Source organism: Emys orbicularis, chromosome 8 (assembly GCF_028017835.1).
Source record: "Emys orbicularis isolate rEmyOrb1 chromosome 8, rEmyOrb1.hap1, whole genome shotgun sequence".
In the NCBI taxonomy this organism is placed as follows: Eukaryota; Metazoa; Chordata; order Testudines; family Emydidae; genus Emys; species Emys orbicularis.
This window is the reverse complement of record NC_088690.1, coordinates 42,960,828-42,984,181: the sequence shown is the minus strand read 5'-3', so window position 1 is coordinate 42,984,181 and position 23,354 is coordinate 42,960,828. Positions and strand designations below refer to the sequence as shown.

At 40.5% G+C, this 23,354-nt stretch overlaps 1 protein-coding gene across 1 annotated transcript in view; it reads right to left on the bottom strand.

The window, feature by feature from the left end:
• Positions 1-23,354, bottom strand: part of NTNG1 (netrin G1) — a 227,022-nt gene that overhangs the window by 58,017 nt on the left and 145,651 nt on the right. Inside the window, exon 4 of the mRNA XM_065409665.1 lies at positions 10,037-10,063. Coding sequence (XP_065265737.1) covers positions 10,037-10,063 — 27 coding nt within the window. The remainder of the gene's footprint in view (positions 1-10,036; positions 10,064-23,354) is intronic.

Here is a 23,354-nt window from a genome sequence, read left to right as displayed (position 1 = left end):
TGAACATTTTTGTGCCTGGAGGTTACTCAGTGTTCAGGCATACACACCTGATGTGTACAAGTAAATATAAACCTTTTGGACCTTGGTAATGTAGCTAATGCATTGACCGGTTTAGTTTTCCTACTTAGAATTTTTTCCTTCTCTTCTAGGAAAGTCTCTTTTGACTACTCCGTGATGAGTAGAAGGTTTATTTTGTTACCTCCCTGTCTATTGGTGGAACTTGTCATCACCAAGATTTTCAATTTCTCAAGAAGAGCCGTTGTTCTCATCTCTGAAACCCAATGTTTTATTTTCTGGGTACTATTTTTATTGCTCTATCAAAACTTTCATGTGAGACTCACCTCACAAAGAATATAGACTGTCCTCCTTATTATCTGGTACAGACCTTTAACATCCACAGGTTAAAGGTTTGTGTTGACTGGGCTTGAATGTGTTAGGGCTGTATTCCATGATGTGAAAGTGATATTATTTTATGTATGTTTAAAAATGTAGATGTTAATTCTAGAAACTAAGCTTTTAAGCCTACAGGATCCTTCTATTATGTATTTTATTGTGTCTGTGGCTTTATGCAGTAGGAGCACATTCTTGTAATTGCATATTTTCCTGTGCAGTTAGGTTCTCTCTTTTTAACCTCAGTTCTAGAAGAGTTTGAGTCATCAAAGGAGCCCATTGCATGCATACTGTAAAAGCTAGATACTGGAACAGATTAGTCAGCCTCTGAACAGCCACCAGTCAGAATTCTTTAATAGATTATTTAATAGCCAGTCATTCATTTACAGCAATTTGTGAAAATCTTTTTTTCCCTGAGTTACTAATAGGCAGGCCTTGTCTACACAGGGCAATTGACTGGAATAGATATATTCCAGTATAGCTCTCCATGTGGGCACTTTAAATCTGGAATAAAAATCACATTGTTATGAAAGAATTACTTGTGGTTAAATAATTTATCCAGAATACAGTGACTTTTATTTCAGAATAGTGTGTCCACATAGGGGCTATTTCAGAATAGTTCACTCTACAATAGCTATCCCTGTGTCAATTTTCCTGTATAGACAAGACCTAACAGTAACAGTTCTGAGAACACAAGAGGAGCAAAGTTTAGCTTAAGAGGAAAGCTATGGAATTGTGATCTCAGAAAGTACATTTTGAATATATCTTTTTAAAAATGTAAGTACTTTAGGCACATTTAAGTGTAGAGGGATATGAGACATGTAGCTTAGCAGACAATCCATTTTAAATATTACTTGAAAAAAAATTCTGTACTGCTGGTTAATCCATCTAGGTACAGACAGTGCATTGCTGCAAAATCTTGCTCAGGTAGTAAGGAGAAAACTATTGTATGATGTTTAACAAGTGTATAATCACTTACTCCTAGACTTAAAGGCCAATAGGAACTTTCCCTATTGCTTTTCTTTTCACTGGATTCTTTTATAACAATGTTAGAACAATCTGTAGTGCTAAAGGAACGGAGGGAATATGTATCAAATGGCCATTGGAAATCAGAATTTGGACCAACTGGCACAGTATGGTCTTAATTTGGAGGGTTTATGTGAAACGAGTTGGTAGTTTCAGCCCAATTCCAACTGGACGGATTGGAACACAAAAACCACTGCCACAGTCAGCAGAAATAAGCATCACCCTTATTGGCTGTTTCAAGTGGCCAAACACTGAGTTGACATGGTGATTAAACTGTGCTCTCAATCCAAGGTGCTGTCCTTCCAGAGGAACGTTGAGGAACGTTGTTGATGGAGTGTGTGGAAGAGGATATTACTGCTCCATGCTATGCATGTTCTTTGCCTAACCAGAGTATTTGTCTCCTAAGCTATTAATATTACACAAAGATTGCATTTGCTTACAATTATTAATAAAAATAATTAATAAAAAGTAGTCTTGAGTTTAGTTCACTCTGAAGGTTGACAGGGGCCACTTGAATGACCAAGTGATCATTTGATTGGTACATAATAGCAGTGACAAAAATTTAGAATTTTGTGATTGGGGAAAATTTGTTTTAAAGTCTTCAGCTTTTAAACCACTTTTATTTAAAAAGTAAGAAAAGCATGAAGGCTTAAAAAAATCACAATCCAATTTCATGTAAACCATTCCAAGTTGAAGTAAAGCTTCATTTAGGCTTGGCCCTGCTATTGTCGTCTTAGACTGTAAGTTCAGTTAAAGGCATGTCTCTTACAGTGTGTATGTAGAATGCCTCGCACAAAGGGGCCTTGCTGTCAGTTGTAGCCTCTGAGTGCTACTGTAATACAAATAATTAATAAATGAAACTATATGTCACTCCTATTTAAATCAGTGGAAGATTTGTATATGAATTGCTGGCATAAATGGGTATAATTAGATCAGGTGATATTTTTATCACTCTCGGGGAGTAAACTATGACAAGGAGAACACTATTTCTCCCTCATTGTATTTCTTATTAGGGTGATGCCTACCTCATGGGATAAGCTTACCTTAGGGATGAAATCAGCTTTTTCTCACAGGTTAATAGAATACTATAGAATAAAACTGAGCAAAAAAAGAAAGGTTACAAAATTTAGTCTAAATCTCCCTCCTTTTAGAAATTCAAAAATTTAAAATTAAAAAAATGTAAACCAGTGCTAGCTAGACTGTTTTTTTTGGGCAATGTAGGACATCTCATACCTGTTCCTTAGACGGATGAAAATTCTGAATTAAAGTGGAGATGGAGTTGTTTTATTTGGCCTGGAAGCTCCTCAGCCATAACAGCTTTTACAATTGTTGGAAGAATTTGAATTGAATTAGGCTTGGGTGTCCAGATATTCTCTCACAGAAGGAGAGCACTCTTCTGCAGAAGTGGTTTCAATGGGCCCCGATGATCCTGTGGTGGAAAGTTTTCATAAATCAGAAAAAATCCACTGTTTCTAACCAGCAGACTGTCTGGGTCTCTTCAAACTCAACAGGCTTGATGGCATTTTCTAGTTATCTAAAGGAAAGTAGTAATAAGAATACATAGTAGAGCTAAATACTTCATGGAGGAGGAGAGCGCTGAATCTTTTCCTATGGAGTAGTGTTATTTTGGTCTCTTACAGAACTGGTGAAATTGGCTGTTAAGTGTTGAAGACCTGGTGTATCAGACTGTGGTGCAGAAGATCTCTCTTGCTTGCTCTGTAATCAGGATCTGATTAAAAGTCAGAGCTGATTATAGAAGACTGAACTCTCCAACTCTATGGAATTCACTGAATATTGTTAGGAAGGAGGAGGAAGAGGGGGAGGTGGGGAAAGAGGGGTGGAGAAAAATTTCATATTCTTTTAGTCATTTTAGCTATACATTTTTCTGTGGCTTTGCAGTAAGAACAGCCAGCACTGCACAGGTTAAATGCTTGCTGACATTCTCATACTTTCTCCAGTGTCTCATCATTTGATTGCTTTTACCTCATTAACAATTAAACTGAAGACAGCAGTGCAGTTCCTATAGTGTAGGCAGTTAAAATAGTGCTGCAAAAAGAATCTTTCTGACATGGTAACTTTGAAATTAGCTGGAGGTGATAAAGATGGCACCTTCAAAAATAGTGAATGTAAAAACCATTGAAGTGCCATTGGCTATGTCTACTGGTGGCTAAAGCCAGGCTGTTCAGATGTGTGATGTTGGTGGATCTGGTGAAAATACTTTTTTTGTTGTTGTTGTTGCCCCCAATGAAAACTTTTGTAGTTTACCTTTCACAATGTTGCAGCAAATACATTCTCCTAAACTACTGTCACCCCACATGGGAATTTTCTCTTCCAGGGTTAAGTGGTTGTTAAGTTCCCTTGCTCATACAATTTCAGGAAGTGCTGTAGGTTGTACAAATGTGAAATAGATTTGTGATGAGACTTACTGAAGAAATGGTATAAAAGACTCCCAAACTCTTTTCATATGGGACATTAAGGTTTTCCTCCAGATCTGGAGTTCAAATTAATGCTCTACTTGCACAATGCATTTTTTATATTCTAGAAAACCTAATTAGTTAAAGAGCAATTAAAATTAAACTTATTTTTGGGATTTAGAAGTATTAAAGCAAAGGCAGAGGGAGTGTGGGGACAAATACTGTAGCTTCCTTTGATGTTATGACTATGATGATTAATAATAATGCTTGGCTAAGAAGATGATTAACCTTGTTATTTTATTCACAATTCACATTTGTATCAAACAAAACCTAAATCAGAATATGTTGTTGTTGTGTCAAAACCAACAGCTGTATAATATCAAGCCAGTTTCAAATGTCTTCAAGGAGAAAAACATCTGAGAAGTCTCTTGACAGGGTGATGGATTTCTGGGAGAAACTTTTTCTTTATGCACTAATAGATCAACTCAAATAATAATAGAGATTAATAAACAAGGGCCAAATTCTGCACTTCATTATGCACGTTGAATCTCCTACTTAAGTAAATGGGAATTGCATGTGTCTATTCAGGACTAGAACTTGGCTCTACAAAAAGGGCTCAATCGTGCAACCCCTAAAGTTAATGACAAAACCTCCTACTGACTTCAGTGGTGCATGATATCAAGACCATAATATTTACAGTGATGTAAATAATGAGAGAACTGGAACTCAACTGTTTGTTAGCCAAAACCTTGGGTAACATGCAAATTCGTATAAGCATATCTGAGACCACTAAAAAAAGTGTTCATCCTGACACTGTTGCCAAGCCTGAAAAACACCCAGCTGATATTTTAAGGTTATGAAAGCAATGCATGAAAGTCATGCCAGTACAATCTTTTTACTTTTGTGTCTTGAATTGGTTATCATTCCAAGAGAGATTTCTGTTTATTTGAAATTGGCAATTAGAAAAACAAAAAACAAACTCAAAACAAAACATAAAATGCCATTTGATTATCTTGATTGCATCTTGCATTTCAATATATGGTCTGTCGCTAAACTCTGACTCATCTGCCACCAGCAGGCTTCAGAGGTGATAATCACCCACACAAAGCTATTTGCACATCATGTCAATCCTATCCCATGTCTAATTATACTCTTTATAACAAACTGTTTAGCATAATTAGTGAAATTATGCTCCACAGGAATAAGGATAGAAGTTATCTGATAGAAGATTAAAGTTTTTTAAAGTCAGGCATACAGGTACAAGCTAATAACTTTGCTATTTGGTCACAATAAAATACATTTTGATATATTTGCCTACATACAATTATTGTTTAAAGTAAGTCAGAGTAACTTTTTGTATAATATTTACAAATTTGGATGAAGGCATAACTGATCATAAAAGCTTACATAATTATGAAATGGTTTTGGGATTCATAAATTGCTAACAATCTCACCAATATTTTTCCAGCCACGGCTGAAAAATGCTGTAAAGACCAGCACTGGAATCAAGTATGCTGGAAATGACCAAAGAACCTATTACTCAATTGATAGACAACAGCAGGTACAAATGACCTTAATGGGAAAGCTCTGGTTTAATTTTTTTGTGTGTGTAGATGATCAGAAAGGATGTTTACTTAATGACCACTCTTTCTTTGTGTTTAAACTTCAATGATGTGCTGCTTTAATATGAGATGCTTTGAGATCAAAGAGAACACATATTATACATATATGTACACAAAGATAAATATATACATCGTTGATTTTTCTTTGGGCATGCTTTGATCGTAAAAGTCTTATGGGTGTTACATGAACATCTGTTGCAGTGACATTTTCTTTGTATGTTGGCAGTTTTGTGTTCATTTTTTCTGTATTAAACTGGGAAAAGCTTGAAGCATACAAAAGCCAATACACCAGTTTATTGTTTCATAGCAGGCAAAAAACGGTGTCACCTGAGAATAATTTCCTGTCCCCAGCTGAGGACAGAAATCTACCCTTATGAACACAAATATTGTATTAGCATAGACAAAAAGAGAAGAAATCATGCAGAATCCATTAAAGCAGCCTCAAGTAATTAATCATGTTTGTTTTTTAAGTATTGATTGTAATTCTGTTAAAACATAGTTACATAGTGGAGTAGGATCAAGAAGTCAAGGGCTCTCCATTGTTTAACAATAATTCTGTTATTTCTATCATATAGGAAAGGCCTTTAGAAAATTGTGCCATGAACAGCCACTTTTCCCCCCGAGCTACTCAATACCCCTGTCGGGGAGGAGGAATGTAGTGGGTAGAAGCCAAACAATGTAGTCATCTCTTTGTGTACTCATAAATTGGTGCTCATGCTTCATGCATTCCACATGGGTAGGAAAATTTGTTGAACCCTGCCTCATCTCATTCAAAGGACATCTATACCAGATATATTTAAGATAATACGCAGACTTGCAGTAACTACTGTATTTCCTAAGGGATGTTAAACTGAATGTTGTCTATTTTAATAAGCAAATGACACTAATCACCTCACTGTAAAAGTTCACAGAATTAAGAGGTCAACAATGCATCCTTTCAGGTCACCATTGATTAAAAAAATATTTGAGTTTCCCTATTAAGTATTCAAAGGCCAACATCTGCTGATGCTCAGAGATGGTGAATGTGGTGAAGAAGGCTGTATGGAGCGTAAAGTGAAAATCACAACGATGTAGTCCATGCAACACAGTATTGACAAACAGTAGCACAACTGAGCTCCAAAAAGCTATTTTGCCATTTATCCATTTCTGTTACTTACAACTGTGGGATTCCAGATAATAATAGTCCGATAATCTCTTTTTATTGCCTTTTATTTAGTTCCTTTTTTGGATACAAAATACATGTGCAAATGCAATTGTCAAGGTTGTGAAAGTAGCACATCATTGTGCATTTGCAGTGAGGCAAATGTCGAGGGAGACACTAAAGCAGAAAAATTAGACTCTCAAAACTGAAGGCTTTCATTGGCAAGTTGTTGTTGATGCTGTTTTGCTATTTAAGGTGGCAAACTGGATGCCATAGGATTAAGCTGGCATCTAAATGGACATGAAACACTACTCCCCTTTACAAAGAGGCTAGTTTTGATGGCATTTAATATGCTGTCTAGTGCTTAACAAATCAGTGCCTAAGCCTGTTCATGCGCTTAAGTAAACTGAACTGATTTATAAATTGAAAGACCTGACCACGCATTTATAAGAAGCAAGGCAGCTGCTTTATCCAAATTATTAGAATATTGCTTTTCAGCCAGATATCAGGTATTGCAAATCTTTTTTTGACACTGCTAAAATTGTGATAGACCTGCAGAGCACAAAATCTGTGCCTAAAGCCTATGCAAAGCAGAGGCTGTGCAGGAACATTCTTTCACTCAGCTACTGAATGATACCTTTTCTGCTTCAGCGCTTTATTTCTAATTAGCTATCATTCCATGACTATACCCGCTTCACAACTGTAGGATGGTTTGACTCAAAGACCATATTCTTATTTTTTTGCATTGTTTTTATTTATAATAGCTGATTTTTTTAAAAAGGCAATTTTGTATTTTATTAGCTGTTTTAAATGTTTTCATTTTATACAATAAAATGAATCTCAACAAAGAACCTATTTATTCTGTTCAAGGCCTGAGCTAGAGTCCACTGATGTCAATTAAAAGATATTCTCTAGTTTAGCTCTATGGCCTGTGTTATACAAGGTCACGTTAAATGATCACCATTGTCCCTGTCTGGCTTTGGAATCTATGAATCAATTCATAGATTCATAGATTCTAGGACTGGAAGGGACCTCGAGAGGGCATCGAGTCCAGTCCCCTGCCCGCATGGCAGGACCAAATACTGTCTAGACCATCCCTGATAGACATTTATCTAACCTACTCTTAAATATCTCCAGAGATGGAGATTCCACAACCTCCCTAGGCAATCTATTCCAGTGTTTAACCACCCTGACAGTTAGGAACTTTATCCTAATGTCCAACCTAGACCTCCCTTGCTGCAGTTTAAACCCATTGCTTCTTGTTCTATCCTTAGAGGCTAAGGTGAACAAGTTTTCTCCCTCCTCCTTATGACACCCTTTTAAATACCTGAAAACTGCTATCATGTCCCCTCTCAGTCTTCTCTTTTCCAAACTAAACAAACCCAATTATTTCAGCCTTCCTTCATAGGTCATGTTCTCAAGACCTTTAATCATTCTTGTTGCTCTTCTCTGGACCCTTTCCAATTTCTCCACATCTTTTTTGAAATGCGGTGCCCAGAACTGGACACAATACTCCAGCTGAGGCCTAACCAGAGCAGAGTAGAGCGGAAGAATGACTTCTCGTGTCTTGTTCACAACACACCTGTTAATACATCCCAGAATCATGTTTGCTTTTTTTGCAACAGCATCACACTGTTGACTCATATTTAGCTTGTGGTCCACTATAACCCCTAGATCCCTTTCTGCCGTACTCCTTCCTAGACAGTCTCTTCCCATTCTGTATGTGTGAAACTGATTTTTTCTTCCTAAGTGGAGCACTTTGCATTTGTCTTTGTTAAACTTCATCCTGTTTAACGCAGACCATTTCTCCAATTTGTCCAGATCATTTTGAATTATGACCCTGTCCTCCAAAGCAGTTGCAATCCCTCCCAGTTTGGTATCATCCGCAAACTTAATAAGCGTACTTTCTATGCCAGTATCTAAGTCGTTGATGAAGTTATTGAACAGAGCTGGTCCCAAAACAGACCCCTGCGGAACCCCACTCGTTATGCCTTTCCAGCAGGATTGGGAACCATTAATAACAACTCTCTGAGTACGGCAATCCAGCCAGTTATGCACCCACCTTATAGTAGCCCCATCTAAATTGTATTTGCCTAGTTTATCGATAAGAATATCATGCGAGACCGTATCAAATGCCTTACGAAAGTCTAGGTATACCACATCCACAGCTTCACCCTTATCCACAAGGCTCGTTATCCTATCAAAGAAAGCTATCAGATTGGTTTGACATGATTTGTTCTTTACAAATCCATGCTGGCTGTTCCCTATCACCTTACCACCTTCCAAGTGTTTGCAGATGATTTCCTTAATTACTTGCTCCATTATCTTCCCTGGCACAGAAGTTAAACTAACTGGTCTGTAGTTTCCTGGGTTGTTTTTATTTCCCTTTTTATAGATGGGCACTATATTTGCCCTTTTCCAGTCTTCTGGAATCTCTCCCGTCTCCCATGATTTCCCAAAGATAATAGCTAGAGGCTCAGATACCTCCTCTATTAGCTCCTTGAGAATTCTAGGATGCATTTCATCAGGCCCTGGTGACTTGCAGGCATCTAACTTTTCTAAGTGATTTTTAACTTGTTCTTTTTTTATTTTATCTGCTAAACCTACCCCCTTCCCATTAGCATTCACTATGTTAGGCATTCCTTCAGACTTCTCGGTGAAGACCGAAACAAAGAAGTCATTAAGCATCTCTGCCATTTCCAAGTTTCCTGTTACTTTTTCTCCCTCTTCACTAAGCAGTGGGCCTACCCTGTCTTTGGTCTTCCTCTTGCTTCTAATGTATTGATAAAAAGTCTTCTTGTTTCCCTTTATTCCTGTAGCTAGTTTGAGCTCATTTTGTGCCTTTGCCTTTCTAATCTTGCCCCTGCATTCCTGTGTTGTTTGCCTATATTCATCCTTTGTAATCTGTCCTAGTTTCCATTTTTTATATGACTCCTTTTTATTTTTTAGATCATGCAAGATCTCGTGGTTAAGCCAAGACTCCGATTGATACACTACATTCACTAGATTAAAAACAAAAAGAAATACATTTTAGTGCATTCTTCCATTTCCCCTTATATTTATCTATTTGTATATATAGCTTTAAGGGCTCTACTCTTCTTGGGTATTAATAAAGTTTGGTGTTTTAGAAAATGTACTTGATAATATTTTTCTACCCAATGCCATCCTGATGTTCCAATTTGTAATGCTAATGCTTTTATTTCCTGATCAAGAAGCTGTGTTTTCAGACAGATGTACTGTCATGAGCTACATATCATATTCTCTTTGATCACATAATGCAGTTACATGTAAATGCAGCATTTCAAAGTCAATAATATAGTCCCCTTACCGTAAAGCACATTTCAGTGAAACATTATCTACAACAGAAATGGATGTTGGGAAAATAGAGATAAGAAGCTGAATAACATAGCAAAGCTAGTCTAGATTTGCTTTTTATTACTTACTACCAATACTGGAAATACTGGGAATACCTGTAGAAAAAGAGAGCAAAAAGGGCATAGTTAGTGGTTTACTGTAGGTGTCTAAAAGGCTATAGCATTACATCAAATATTTGGAACTTCTTTTCTCATACTTCCATAAACTTCAGAATACTGTATCAATTAACAGCTAGAATCAAGCACTTGCACATACATCATGCAAGCCTTCTATTTCTAATTGTAGAGGCTTTGGGTTCTTTAATATGAGATTGCAGGGAATTTTGGAAGGTATTTGTTGTGTTCAAAAATGACATTTGGAGTATTTCTGAGACATTCAGCTTTTTTCTGCTCTCATAACTTCATGCAGTTCAGAACAATTCTGTATTCATACTAAACAGTTATTAGGTTTCTGTTCTGGACAATAAATACAGGCCATGATGTATCCGGTATATCTAGGAAACTATTTTAATTCAGGGCTAGATGCATTATTAGCTGCTTCAGTTGGCTGCTGAAAATCATTTGGTTCTTTATTAGATTAACTTTATCTAGCTATCATTTTTGTTCCTCTTTTACCTGTCAGTTGTCTGGATTAAGCTATGTAATAGAAATTTAATTGAGCAAAATAATACAACACATTAGGTCACTCATATTGATCATGCCCCTCATTGATTTTTCTGCTCTCACTTCAATTCTCAAGTTGAATTAATGTGGGAGAACCACTCTAGAGTGTGACTGGACTTTGTAGAAAATGTGGATGTGCAATATTCCTTGCAATATAGTTCTCCTTAGCTAAAGTGAAACATGTCTATGAGACTATTTACAGGACCATAGGCTAAAGCCACAAACTGCAGATCAGTATTTAAATCCCTGCTACTTGCATCATCTCAGTTAAACAGTTTGCCTTTTATAAGTTTTATTGACTTTTGATGGCATGGTATTATAGTGTAGAAATCTATTTCTCCATTAGCATCTACTATCCTTTTAAATTCCTTCCTGAAATTCTTAATGCAGAGAAACTATGGGATGGATTCTGCAACCTTTACTCAAGGGAATGACTTGCAGGAGTATGCATTTCTCAGTGTAGACTAGGGTTGCAGAATCAGGCTTATTTTATTATAATTATTTTCATTATCATATATTAGGTAGTAACCTACTCTGCATTATGGCTATATCCTAGGCACTGTCAGATTCTTTGCACCAGTAGAGACTTGGGCTTCTCAAGTCTGCTGGGGATTCTGCCAGGGTGGCAGCATCACTGGGGATGTAGAATACACAATCGAATACAGGCAGTCCTTGGATTTACGACATAATTGGTTCCTGAAAATTGCGTAGTAAGTCGAAACATTGTAACTTGGAACTGCAATACACATTATTGGGACTGAGCATCGAAACCAATGGTCGTAAGTCGAATCAGGATGTCAATTCAGAAACGTTGTAAGTGGTGTTCATCTTAAATCGCACATCATAAAGTTGAGGCCTGCCTGTACATTCTACACGGCAGTCTGGTTTAGGAGCATGGCTGGGAGGAAAAGGAGTACATATTGAGGCAGCTCTAAATTATGTCATGGCTGGGGCCATGTAGCACTACTAGCTCCAGAGTCAGGGAATCATAAATTGCTCCTTTGTGACTCCCCACCTCAATTACAGATAGTGCTTTTTGGGCACTTGTAAGAATTGTGCCCCAAAAGTCTTATATTCTGTTTGGAAACTCTATGTGCTCAGTCATGCGAGGTGCAGAGTATCACCTTACAGAAGGCTCTCAGCAATTTTCAGGACTGGGCTCCATATGCAAACACTATTTATAAAATAATGTATTTTACTCCTCCTGAAAATAAACTGATGTTTAAAGGGAAACTCCAGCAATGTTTCAAAATTTCAGAATCATATAATTAGTATCATAGACTACAACACTGATATTTTTAAAGCAAAAATTAAAATTATATTTATAGAAATAAAAAACCTCTCATTCCACTGTTGCCATCTTTTCTTGGAAACAGATTAACAATGATAGAATCTCTTTCCCATTGTTTTAATAGAAAAGGAACTCAACTTTTGAACATTATTTTTAGATGAGCTTTAGTAACATATATTTACATTTCTGTGTGGCAGTTTAGTCATGTTTTTACTTAACATGTTTTATTTTCTTTATACACAGATGGGACTTGTACAGATAAAAAGGCAGGTAATATTCTCACAGCTCCCCTGTGAAATGGCATTTAATATTCCTTTTATGTGTACACACGTACACACACACAAAAATATACACACATACCCCCCCCCCCCACCTTCTCTTCCTCTCCAAGGCAAGTTGCAAGTAGGGAGAGGTTTTCTTATTAATTTGTACTTCTCTTCCTTTACTGTATCTCAAAAATCTCAATGAAAAATAACAATGAACATTTCCTTAGCAATGAGGAGTAATGAAAACAAGGTAACTGCTTGCCTGAAGGACTTTGCATTAATCTTGTTAGCTTGTTTTCACATTCCCTATTTGAGAAGCTTCTTTTGCTATTTCCATACAGATTTCTCAATAAGGAAAGAGAAGCTCTGAGTGACAGTGTACTTTTCTCTGTCTCCTAAAATATGTTTGGCCCTGGAAGGAGACAGAAAAATAAATTGTGCACATAACAGGAAAACGCTTTATAGCAGCAGTTCTCAAAGTGTGGGTTGCAACCCCAAAGCGGGTTGCTACCCCGTTTTAAGGGGGTCGTCAGGGCCAGCGTTAGACTGGCAAGGAGCCAGGGCAGAAAGCCCCACCCTGAGTCCTGCAATCATGGGGCTCAGACTGAAGCCACAGGGGGGGCATTTAGGGAGGGTGGGGGGCACCTGCCCCCCTGAGTTTCATACCACAAATTTCAGCTCTGCACACGGCAGGGCTGACAGCCAGAGCCCAAGCTCCTCCACAGCAGGGCTTCAAGCCTGAGCAACTTAGTTGCCCTGCTTCCCACCTCTTAACCCCAGCTCTGTGCATCACTTCCTCTACTCAGCACCTAGCAAGGAATCAGCACGTTTTGTAGTTCAAGCCAGTTTGAAAAGTTGCTGTAGAAATAATTTTAGCAAGGGACTGTTTTCTGAAGAAAGGTGGAGGAAAGGGAGGCAATGAATGGGAGTCAGTTGCCACTTGCAGCAAAAGAAGAGCTCACAATGAGGATCTAAGCAGCAGTAAAATACCAAGAAACCGAAAAAACAATTAGAAATATTTGGAATAGGGATTTACTGGGCTGATTTTGAGGGGGAGCCATGGCCACAGTGTCTGGTGTATGGTGAAGTTCTGGCAAAGGAGAGCTTAAAACCATCTAAAATGTGGCACCCATTTGGAGACATGGTGCAGTTCTATTCAAACAAAACCACTTGATTTTTTTTTTCCAGCGAAAGCTGAGAGAGCTACAGGGCCAGAAGAGAGTACTGAGCTTGGCAGCTACAACAAATGAGAGAGCCCTTGAGGCATCTTCTGCTGTGTCATACTGGATAAGTAAAACTGGGAAACCACACTCTACTGGAGAAGCTTGTTTTCTGCCATGTGCCAAGGAATGATTTGATTATATTGGGGCAAGGTGCAGCGACTCAACTTGATTCAATTCCCCTGTCTAATGACACTATTGCCAGGTGTATTCACAGTATGGCAAATGATGTGACTGAACAAGTGATTGCCAAAATCAAGCAAACTTCTTTTTTTCCCATTCAACTTGATGAAACAACAGATGTGTCGGGGACTGTTCAGGTGCTGACATATGTAAAATTTGAGAACGATGAAAAACTCCAAGAGGAATTTCTGTTCTGCCGGCCATTACTACAGCGTGCTACATGGGAACAGCTCTTTGCACTTTTTGATGCTTTTGTTTCTGGTTCTGGCTTGGAATGGCAGTGCTGTGTAGGAATTTGCAGTGACAGTATTTGTGCAAAAACTGGAAAAAACAGCGGGCCAGTCACCCGAGTGCAGGCTGTTGCCCCGCAAGCAGTTTGGATGCACTGTTTTATACACAGGCAAGCCCTAGTTGCAACAACAACAAAAAGCCACCTGTTCTAAAACAAGTTCATGATGAAGCTGTTCGCATAGTCAGCTTAATCAAGAGCAGCTCAACAAGTGTATATCTGTTTGGAGTTTTGTGTGGTGAGATGGGAGCTGAGCACCATCAGTTACTTCATCACAGAAAAGTTTGGTGGCTGTCTTGGGGAAAGGTTCTCAAATGTTTGTTTGAGTTCAGATGAAGATTCCCTGCTGGCCGAAAAGTTTGCAGATACCAAGTGGCTTGCTTTGCTAGCTTACCTGGCAGACATTTTTGAATGCCTAAATATTTGAGTTCAATACCTCACTTCTCTCACTGACAAAACTGAAAGCTGGAGCAAGAAACTTTCCTTATGGTATGTGTGTGGATACTGGCAATTTTGAAGGGGTTTTTTACTGGATGACTTTTTGGATGAAAATGCCTTGCCAAAGCATGACTTGCAACCCATTATCATCAGCCACCTGGAAAGCCTTAAACTGCAGTTTCAGGAGTACTTCCCTGAAAAGGATCAGAAAACAGAGGTGTGGATTAGAAATCCCTTTAATGTAGAAGTGCTGTTATGTCACTTACAGTGAAAGAAACATTAATGGACCTTTCCCGTGATGAGACATTGATGCTGAGATTTCTGAACAGCCTCTTGCTAACTACTGGATTTCTGTGTGAGAAGAATATCCAGAGCTGTCATTTGCAGCATTGAAAGTGCTTAGGCCATTTTTGTCCACCTACCTGTGTGTAGCTGGCTTTTTAGCACTGACCTTACTGAAAAACAAATACAGGGCCTGTCTCACTGTTGAAGATGACCTCTGTCTTTATCTCAGCCACACAGGGCCCCCTTCGAGGATTTGTGTTCATCAATACAAGCATACCCGTCCCCTGAGGTATATATTTATTTTTTACTGCTGGATATAAAGATTATCTTGTGAATTTAAATATTTAGTGGCTACTTTTTTGTAGATATGGTCTTGTAGTGCATTTTTTTATTTAAAATATTAACTGTTTCAGAGTAACACAGTGCACTGGGGTCCTGTAGTAATTTTTGTTTTCAGAAGAGAGTCGCAGTGCAGTGAAGTTTGAGAACCCCTGCTTTATAGTAACATGAATTGTCAGGAGTTCTGGAGGCATATATTAGACTTGATTTTTTGGTTGAGCTGTGCTTGCTGCAAGCACTTAAGGTGATGAGCAAAAGGAAAGTTTAAGGTACCTTTTTTGTGTGTGTGTGTGTGTGTGTGCTGATCCTGGGGTTATGTAGGAGTTTGCACCTTATGGCTGCTCTACTATGCACCTGTCTGTGGCACTAATGGGCCATTCTGGCATCCAGGAATAGCTGGAGTGGAGAGACAACCACATTCCCATGGCAGGGCTTCTGGGGAGAGTCTGGCCTAAAGCTTCTGTGTCACTGGGAGAATATTTAGTTGGTCTGATTCACGGGGATTCTGGCCCCTTTACACCAGTGGAATGGTGCAAATAGGCTGTAGAGTGATGGAGAATCAGACCCATTATCTATCTTGATATAGAACTCCCACTCCTCATCTAAATATAAAAAGTAAACAAAACCAAGTTAATTTATAACAAAACTGCATTTTCCTATACACCGCTTTAAAACACATTTAAATTTAACTAAATACAGTGTTCATATCTGAATGCTTTCCCCTCTGAAATCAATGGGAAAGAGATTCTCTCTGTCAGTTAATCTGATCACAGGGAAATTAGCAACCTCCATAAGTAAAGCTCAGAACCATGTACTGCCACAGATAGCTCTCTAGTAATATCTATATTTTTAGATTTGACCTGTGTTAGAAGCAAATTCACTGTAAATATATATACATATACGCACAATATTTGATAGAAAATATCTGGAGTTTTCCTTTTAAAGGCTTATAACTTGGATTTCTCCAATTATCACTCATCTGATTTTTATGAAATCTCAAATTTTTCTCTATTGCCTATCGAAGAAAAATTATACTTAACTTTTTTAGCTACACAGTAAAGAAAATGACAACATTTAATAAAATCAGATGCTCACACAGAAAATAAGTTTTAGAATTCTTTTGCAGGTTTGTATAAAGTATATATCAACCAATAAACAATTGTTTTCAAAGATGGATTGATTAGGGTTACCATTTGTCCGGATTCCCCTGGACATGTCCAGATTTTTGAGCTAAAAATAGCGTCCGGGGGGAATTTGTAAATGTCCGGACTTCCCCTCCCCCCATGCAGAGCGCGCGTGGCTAACAGGACAGCCGGCCGGATGGTGCCACTTACATGAGGCTCCGACAGCCAGAGAGAGCCCCTCCTTCTCTCCCCTGCAGCAGAGATCACTCCCTCCCTCCCTGCATTCGCAGATCGCCTCCGGCAGTCTGGAGCTCCTCTCCCACTCCTCCTCCCCTGCCAGCCAGCCTGCCGGGACGAGCGTGCTGGGACGAACGGCTCAGGCCATTCCTGAGCAAGTTCACAGAGACATTAGGCGAAGGCCAACAATAAGGGGGCCAGGGGGTCGGAGAAGGGGCAGGGAGGTTTTGGATGGGGCAGTCAAGAGACCGGGGGGGGGGGGGTCGGGAGTTCGGGGAGGGCTTTCTGGGGGAGGGTGTGGATAAGGTTTTGGGCAGGTAGGGGGTAGGGTCCTGGGGGGCAGTTATGGGCGGGGTCTTAGGAGAGGGCAGTTAGGGGGTAAGGAACAGGGAGGCTTAGGTAGGGGGTGGGGTTCTGGAGGGCAGTTAGGAGCAGGGGTCCCAGGAGGGGGCAGTCAGGGGACAAGGAGCGAGGGGGGGGGGGTTGGGAGTTCTGGGGGGGGCTGTCAGGGGGCAGGAGTGGGGAGAGGGATCGGAGCAGTCAATGGGACAGGGAGCAGAGGGGTTTAGATGGGTCGGGAGTTCTGGGGGGGGGCTGTCAGGGGGTGGGGAGTGGTTGGATGGGGCGTGGGAGTCCCAGGGGTCTGTCTGGGGGTGGGGGTGTGGATAAGGGTTGGAGCAGTCAGGGTACAGGTAGGGGGTAGGGTCCTAGGGGGCCAGTTAGGATGGGGGGAGGGTCTCAAGAGGGGGTAGTCAGGGGACAAGAGGCAGGGAGGCTTAGGTAGGGGGTGGAGTCCTGGGGGGCAGTTAGGGGCAGGGGTCCCAGGAGGGGGCAGTCAGGGGACAAGGAGCAGGGGGGAGGGTTGGGGGTTCTGAGGGGGGCGGGAAGTGGGAGGGGCAGGGGCGGGGCTAGGGCAGGATGGGGGCGGGGCTAGGGCTCCTCCCGTCCTCTTTTTTGCTTGCTAAAATATGGTAACCCTAGATTGATAGTAACAGCTGATTATTAACTATATCAGAATCTTTCTTGAAAAGGATGCTTTCCTGTTATTGGAGCATTCCACAGTGCATGTTTTAACACCTGGAGGTGAACTAAATTTGGATCCTGTACCAAGGAGTCAGTTCAGGGCTGTTAAGTTCCGCATCTGATGCTTTGCTAGAATATCTGTACTGCAGCATGACCTGGCAGTGAGTCTTTTTTCCTTTTTCAAATCCCCTGTGGAGGTATGATTACAGCATCATAACTTCAGCATCAATTTTAGAAGCTCTAAATTTCCTAGTGATTGAAAATCCTGAGATGCTGTAAGAAACTTGCCTCTTCTAATCCTCCAAGGGGACTGATTAGTTATGATCATGTGTTTTCAAACTTCTATTGAGCCAGAGGACTACACACAGCAAAACATACATTTCTCAGGAAACCTGGCTTATGCGTTTCCCTGTAATAGCCCTAGAACTCCTGCTACTGTAAAAATTGCATTTGTTTGCTTTAGAAAGTCACAATTTTTTAATTCACTGCAAGAGAGTGGTGTATGTGAAGATTATCACTTATTTTGTGTTCATGCTCCTCCAAGAAATATCACTAGAAATGTGTGTCTATTTCATTTGAACAGGCATGAGAAAATATTTGAGCAGTGTTTTAAAACAGAGGTGGGCTAACTACGGCCCGCAGGACCGTCCGGCCCTGACCCGGGAGGCTCGCCCCCGGCCCCTCCCCCACTGTCCTCCCTCCCCCGCAGCCTCAGCTCGCTCCCCCGCCGGCGCAATACTCTGGGCGGCGGGGGTGTGAGCTCTTGGGGCAGCGCAGCTGCAGAGCCGGTCCTGGCCCAGTGCTCTGAGCTGCGTGGCAGCAGCGGCGTGGCTGGCTCCAGCCGGGTGGCGTGGCTGTAGCGCTGCCAGCCACCGGTGCTCCCGGCAGCACAGTAACGGGGCAAGGGGAGGGGTTGGATAGAGGGCAGGGGAGTTCAGGGTCGTGGTCAGGGTGTGGGGGTGTGGATAGGGGTCGGGGGGGGGGAACAGGGAATTGAATGGGGGCAGGGGTCCGGGGGGGCTGTCAGGAATGAGAGGAGGGGTTGGATGGGGCGATGGGAGTCCAGGGGCGGACAGGGAGAGGGGGTGTGTGGATGGGGCCATCAGGGAACAGGGGGGGTTGGATGGGGCAGGAGTCCCGGGGAGGGGGGGCAGATAGGAGGTGGGGGCCGGGTCACGACCCCCTCCCCTAACCGGCCCTCCATACAATTTGTGAAACCCGATGTGGCCCTCAGGCCAAAAAATTTGCCTGCCCCTGTTTTAAAACATAAGCCCTTTTCCCTTGATGGTTCAGTCTCTCAGGCCCAGTCTTTCAGTCTCTATATGTAGGAAGCTCCTACTGAGGTTAATGGGAGTTTTGGGTGTGTAGAGGCATACTTTATGCCTGGGCATACTTTATTTCTAAGAAAGCACAATGCATGAAGAACTTTTGGAAGCCACAAATAAAACACAATCCATTCTCGAACTCTTAATAATTTGTGCAACAGTTACCTTGCTTTCTTATGCTAGAATTTAGTGACTGTTTAGTGCTGCAGTTTATTTTACCCTATGTAAACAGATTTGTTTCAAGTCAGTCAGGGAAACTGAAGTATTCCATCTCCCAGCAGTAGGTGTCACTATAACTATCAAAAACAACTGCAAAGGCTTAGTGGAGAGGGAACAGTGCATTAGAATAATTTTGCAAGTCACACTTTAAAAAAATATAGCAAATGTTACCTACAGTGTATCATTTTCAAGTGTGAATCTGGAACCTTTTATTAACCACTAAAGTTGATGTCTAATATGAGGGAAGGCAGTTTATCAACTGCAGTTTATCCTGACATTTCTCTTTCCCTGAATGCCCCAGCTCAAATACACTGCAATTTATTTTCTTTTCCCTTCATCAGGTCTTCCAACTTCTCTCTGCGGCTTACTACCTGCTCTAAGTCCTCATGAGCTAGCCAAGTTCAGTAAGTTGTACATGCTGAGAACAACAGGAAGCATTTCTATTTTGTAACATTTTACTCCACTTTTCTCATCTTTCCTGCCTATCATGGATCTATCATCATTGTACAACACTGCTCTTCAAGCAGGCGTGGTTCCCATACTTCATATCAGTATCATACCACAAAGGCTTCTTCCAACCTACAGATCGAAGTAGGATCTCTTTAGAAAGCTACTTCCAGTCACTTGAGCCAACCTCAGATACTAACTTCAGTGAAGCTAATTTAGCTTTGACAAGGAATAGGAATGGGATCTTGCTCTAATTGTGGGCATGCATGAACAAGATGGGTAGCTATTTAGGGACATGACTAGGAATCCTGCTAATATACAAACTCTTGGCCCCTTTCACTCATATCACTCCATTAAAATGGCACTATATCATCACATTTTAATAGGAATGGGTGCCAAACAGATGAGTTTGGATGAGAAATCAGCATACTATCTCAAGTGTCATATCTTCTGCCAAAACCCCTCTCTGTGACAGCTGTGCCACATTGCAAGTAAAAAGAGTTATGAGGCAGAGAAGGATTAAGGCAGTATTGCTGACATCCAGGTCCTATTGTCAGAGAGAGTCCCAGTGCAGATGTAATTTAGCAAGCTGCTTATGGCTGGCTGTTGCCTGGGAAGGAACCTAGGTCCATGTTGTCCTGATCAATCCCTCATTTCATGTGACACTATGATCTGGGAGAAGGACTGGCAGAAGTAGGGAGATGTGTAATTCTGAAGTGTCCAGACTGTTTGGTGCAGTTTATTCACTGATGGGATAAATTTTGGTGGCTAGGACCCAAAATAGTCTTAGATACCATTATTCAACTGAGCAAAGTAGGTAACACCTGAATGTGAAAGAAAACCTAAACAATTGGAGAAAGAAAAGACCAATGGCTGTCAGACGTTTGTGGCTGCTGACTAGAAAAGCTATTCTATAGCAGGCATGTGGGAAATATGGTAAGATCACTTGGAGTGTCAAAACATGTTGCATAACAAAACTGACTATGGCATGTGACAGCATCAGGAGACACAAAAGAGTCAACAGGATGGAACTCGAAATGTTAAGCAGCAGTAAATACAGAGTTATCAGTCATTCCAGTAAGTGATGGACTAACCAATGCCCTTTCACAAGGAACAAAAGCAAAGAGGGGAAATATTTTTCACAGTCAAGAAAAAAACCCAATTGATGATAATTAAGAACATAGAAAACAGGATTATCCCAAAATTCAGACTATGGTAGACTGATCTATTAAGTTTCATGAACAAAAGCTGGCTGTGATGGTTTCAGCAGTAGAGCTAAGTGAAGGACAGAAGTTTTATTTCATGATGGATTTAGAGATTTTCAACTTTGCATTTGTTCCAAATTGGAGCAAAGATTAAAAAAAACTGAAATTCTCTTCGAAGGAAAATTCCATTTTTTTCATTTCCAGCCCTTCAAAACATTTCATTTCAATTTTAACTTTTAAATTTTGTATTATATACTAATAATTCAAAATAAAAAAAATCAAAACAAAAGATGCAAATGTTTTGTTCAGAAAATGTCAGCACAGGATTTTTTGACACCTGTTTCTGTTGGAATTTTTGGGACTTTTTTTTTTTTCCAAATAAAATTGGGGGAAATTTGACCCAATTTCAAGAAACATTTTGATGTAACTGCACATTCTGATGGAATATGATTCCATCAAAGTTTCTCCAACCAGCGCTAGTCAGTAATCTATACCAAGTGCCAATGCCATTGTTTTGCTGGCACATGCTCAGTTGACGTACAATTACATAAATGGCACAGCAAATATGGAGGTAGAGGGAACACTGATTTCACACACCGATGTATTTTACCCCTAGACTCAAGCACAGCAATTTTATTTTGGAGTTGGGATGCTGAATGAAGCCTGTAGAGAGCGTGTGATCAAAAACAGTGGCTCTCAAAATTTTGCCGGACATAGTTAGACCATCACTTTTTCTACAACATGGAAAAATGAGAATATTCTTACAAAGTACCCCTCCCCTTTTCTTTTTGAAGGTTCATTTTTTCTACCTGGTAAGAATTTTTCATAATTTCATGCCTCACACTTCATGGTTTGTTACTTGGTCTATTACTCTCAGGTTTAACTTGATAAGGTCCTGCTTCCTGTGATATTCATTTTTGAGTTTTGATTCCTCCCTGCTGCTGCTTTGAAGTGTTAGATAACATTTGAAGCATTGCACATTGCTGCTGATTTTTAAACTTTTCATTCAACTGCAGTACATAACTCTATTTCTTCTAAATAATTTTTCAGTGAATGGTTATATTCTAAAACCAGCTTTTTGCTTTTAATCGGGGCAAAATGCCAGCCTTTTTTCTAAAGCAGCTAGTAAGTGATGTCCAAAAGGTTTGATGATTTCGTTTATTTCTTTTCCTCATAGGGATTTAAGTGCATAACTTGAATTAGAGGAAACTGAGTTATTGTATATTTCCAGAATGCATAAATAGGAGAATAGATGCCTGTATTTTTGTTTTCATGCCCCTTTTCTCCATATCCTGTCTACAGTCTGTGCACATGACTCTCAATAACATCAAGCAAATAGGAGTAGATGGCCTATAAAGTTGTATCGTAATGGTGGTTAAGCATCTTACACTGGCAATTATGCCAGTGTAAGATGCTTAACCACCATTACGATACAACTGGCATTACGATACAATTATGCCAGTGTTGAGCTAGAAATATACAGACACAACTGGTCACATTCTGCCTTCACTGCCTATATCCTGGCAATCCCACACAAATCAAAGAGGTTGCATGTGTATAAATGAATCTGGATCAAAGCAGAGAATATAGCTCAAAATCTGAAATTTTCCTTCACAGTGTTTAAAACCTATTATTATACCCACCAAGGTCACAAAGACTTAGTCTGAAGTTTAACCTTAAAAAAAGGCTGACCTCACGAGCCAGGGTGCATTTTTATGGGTCTGTAGGCAATGGGAATACCCAGCCCTTCCCCCCCCTCACTGCTGGGTGGAGGAAGTGGGTCCAATGTGAGGTCCCTATAACCCATGGGCCAAGAGCACAATGATGCACCATAAGTGGGTACGCTTCCACCATGTCTCACACAATGTAGAATGTTCCCCTTATCTCATCTCTCTTACTTCCTATGTGAAGGAGGAGAATGGTCTGCGGCTTTGGCTTCCAGCCCGAATCCCTGGGCAGGGATTCATGTAAAGCGTTATTGCCCTCATGCCTTCCAGGATTGTAGTACCGGGGACATTGGTTCCCAGCTGGAATCTGCACTGATACAGTCCTGCTGGGTAGTTTGGGGAGTGGTTCCTCATTGGTTAAGGATTTTCAATAAAGTTGTGACCTTCAAATTGCACCATACTATGGCATACTTATCTTATTGTATCCATGTTTGCATCAAAATTTTTGAAGAAATTTATTTATGAAAACATCTGCCCCATTCACAACACAACAACAATCCAAAATCTCCAACTCTGTCATTTCAATTATTTTCTACATATTTAGGGAAAAATTCTCTCCAGTTTACACTGTGTATCTCCTACCCTTCACATGATCTCTAATGAAAATTCCATGCGCGGAAACAGAGTGGAGAACATGCAACAAAGATCCGCAGTGTGGTACAGGGAGGGACCAGAAGGCCATGGCCCCCCACTTTTTACTGGCCATGAGGGAGGTAGTGTGGGGGGGGAGAGTGAGGGAGGTAGTAGGGGGAGAAGAGTGGGGGGGGCAGGGTCTTGTGGAGAAGAATGAGCAGGGGACAGGGCCTCAGTTGATGGGGGCCACGGTTCGGGCGCCAGTGCCCCCCCACTTTTAGGGTGCTTCCGCCACCCCGATAGCACTTAATTTTATTGTAGGGGGCCAAGTTCTGCCCTGGAATGCAAACACACCGTTCTCATGCAGAGTTGTTTACGTGCATATGAGGGCAGAGTTTAATCCAGACTTGCAATTAAATATTTTTATCTTTCCATCAAATTATAGACATCGATTTGTTTCACATTTGGATCCCAAATAAATGACAAACTTTGGCTAGCACTATTTTTCTCCCCTCACAATCAATATATGGACC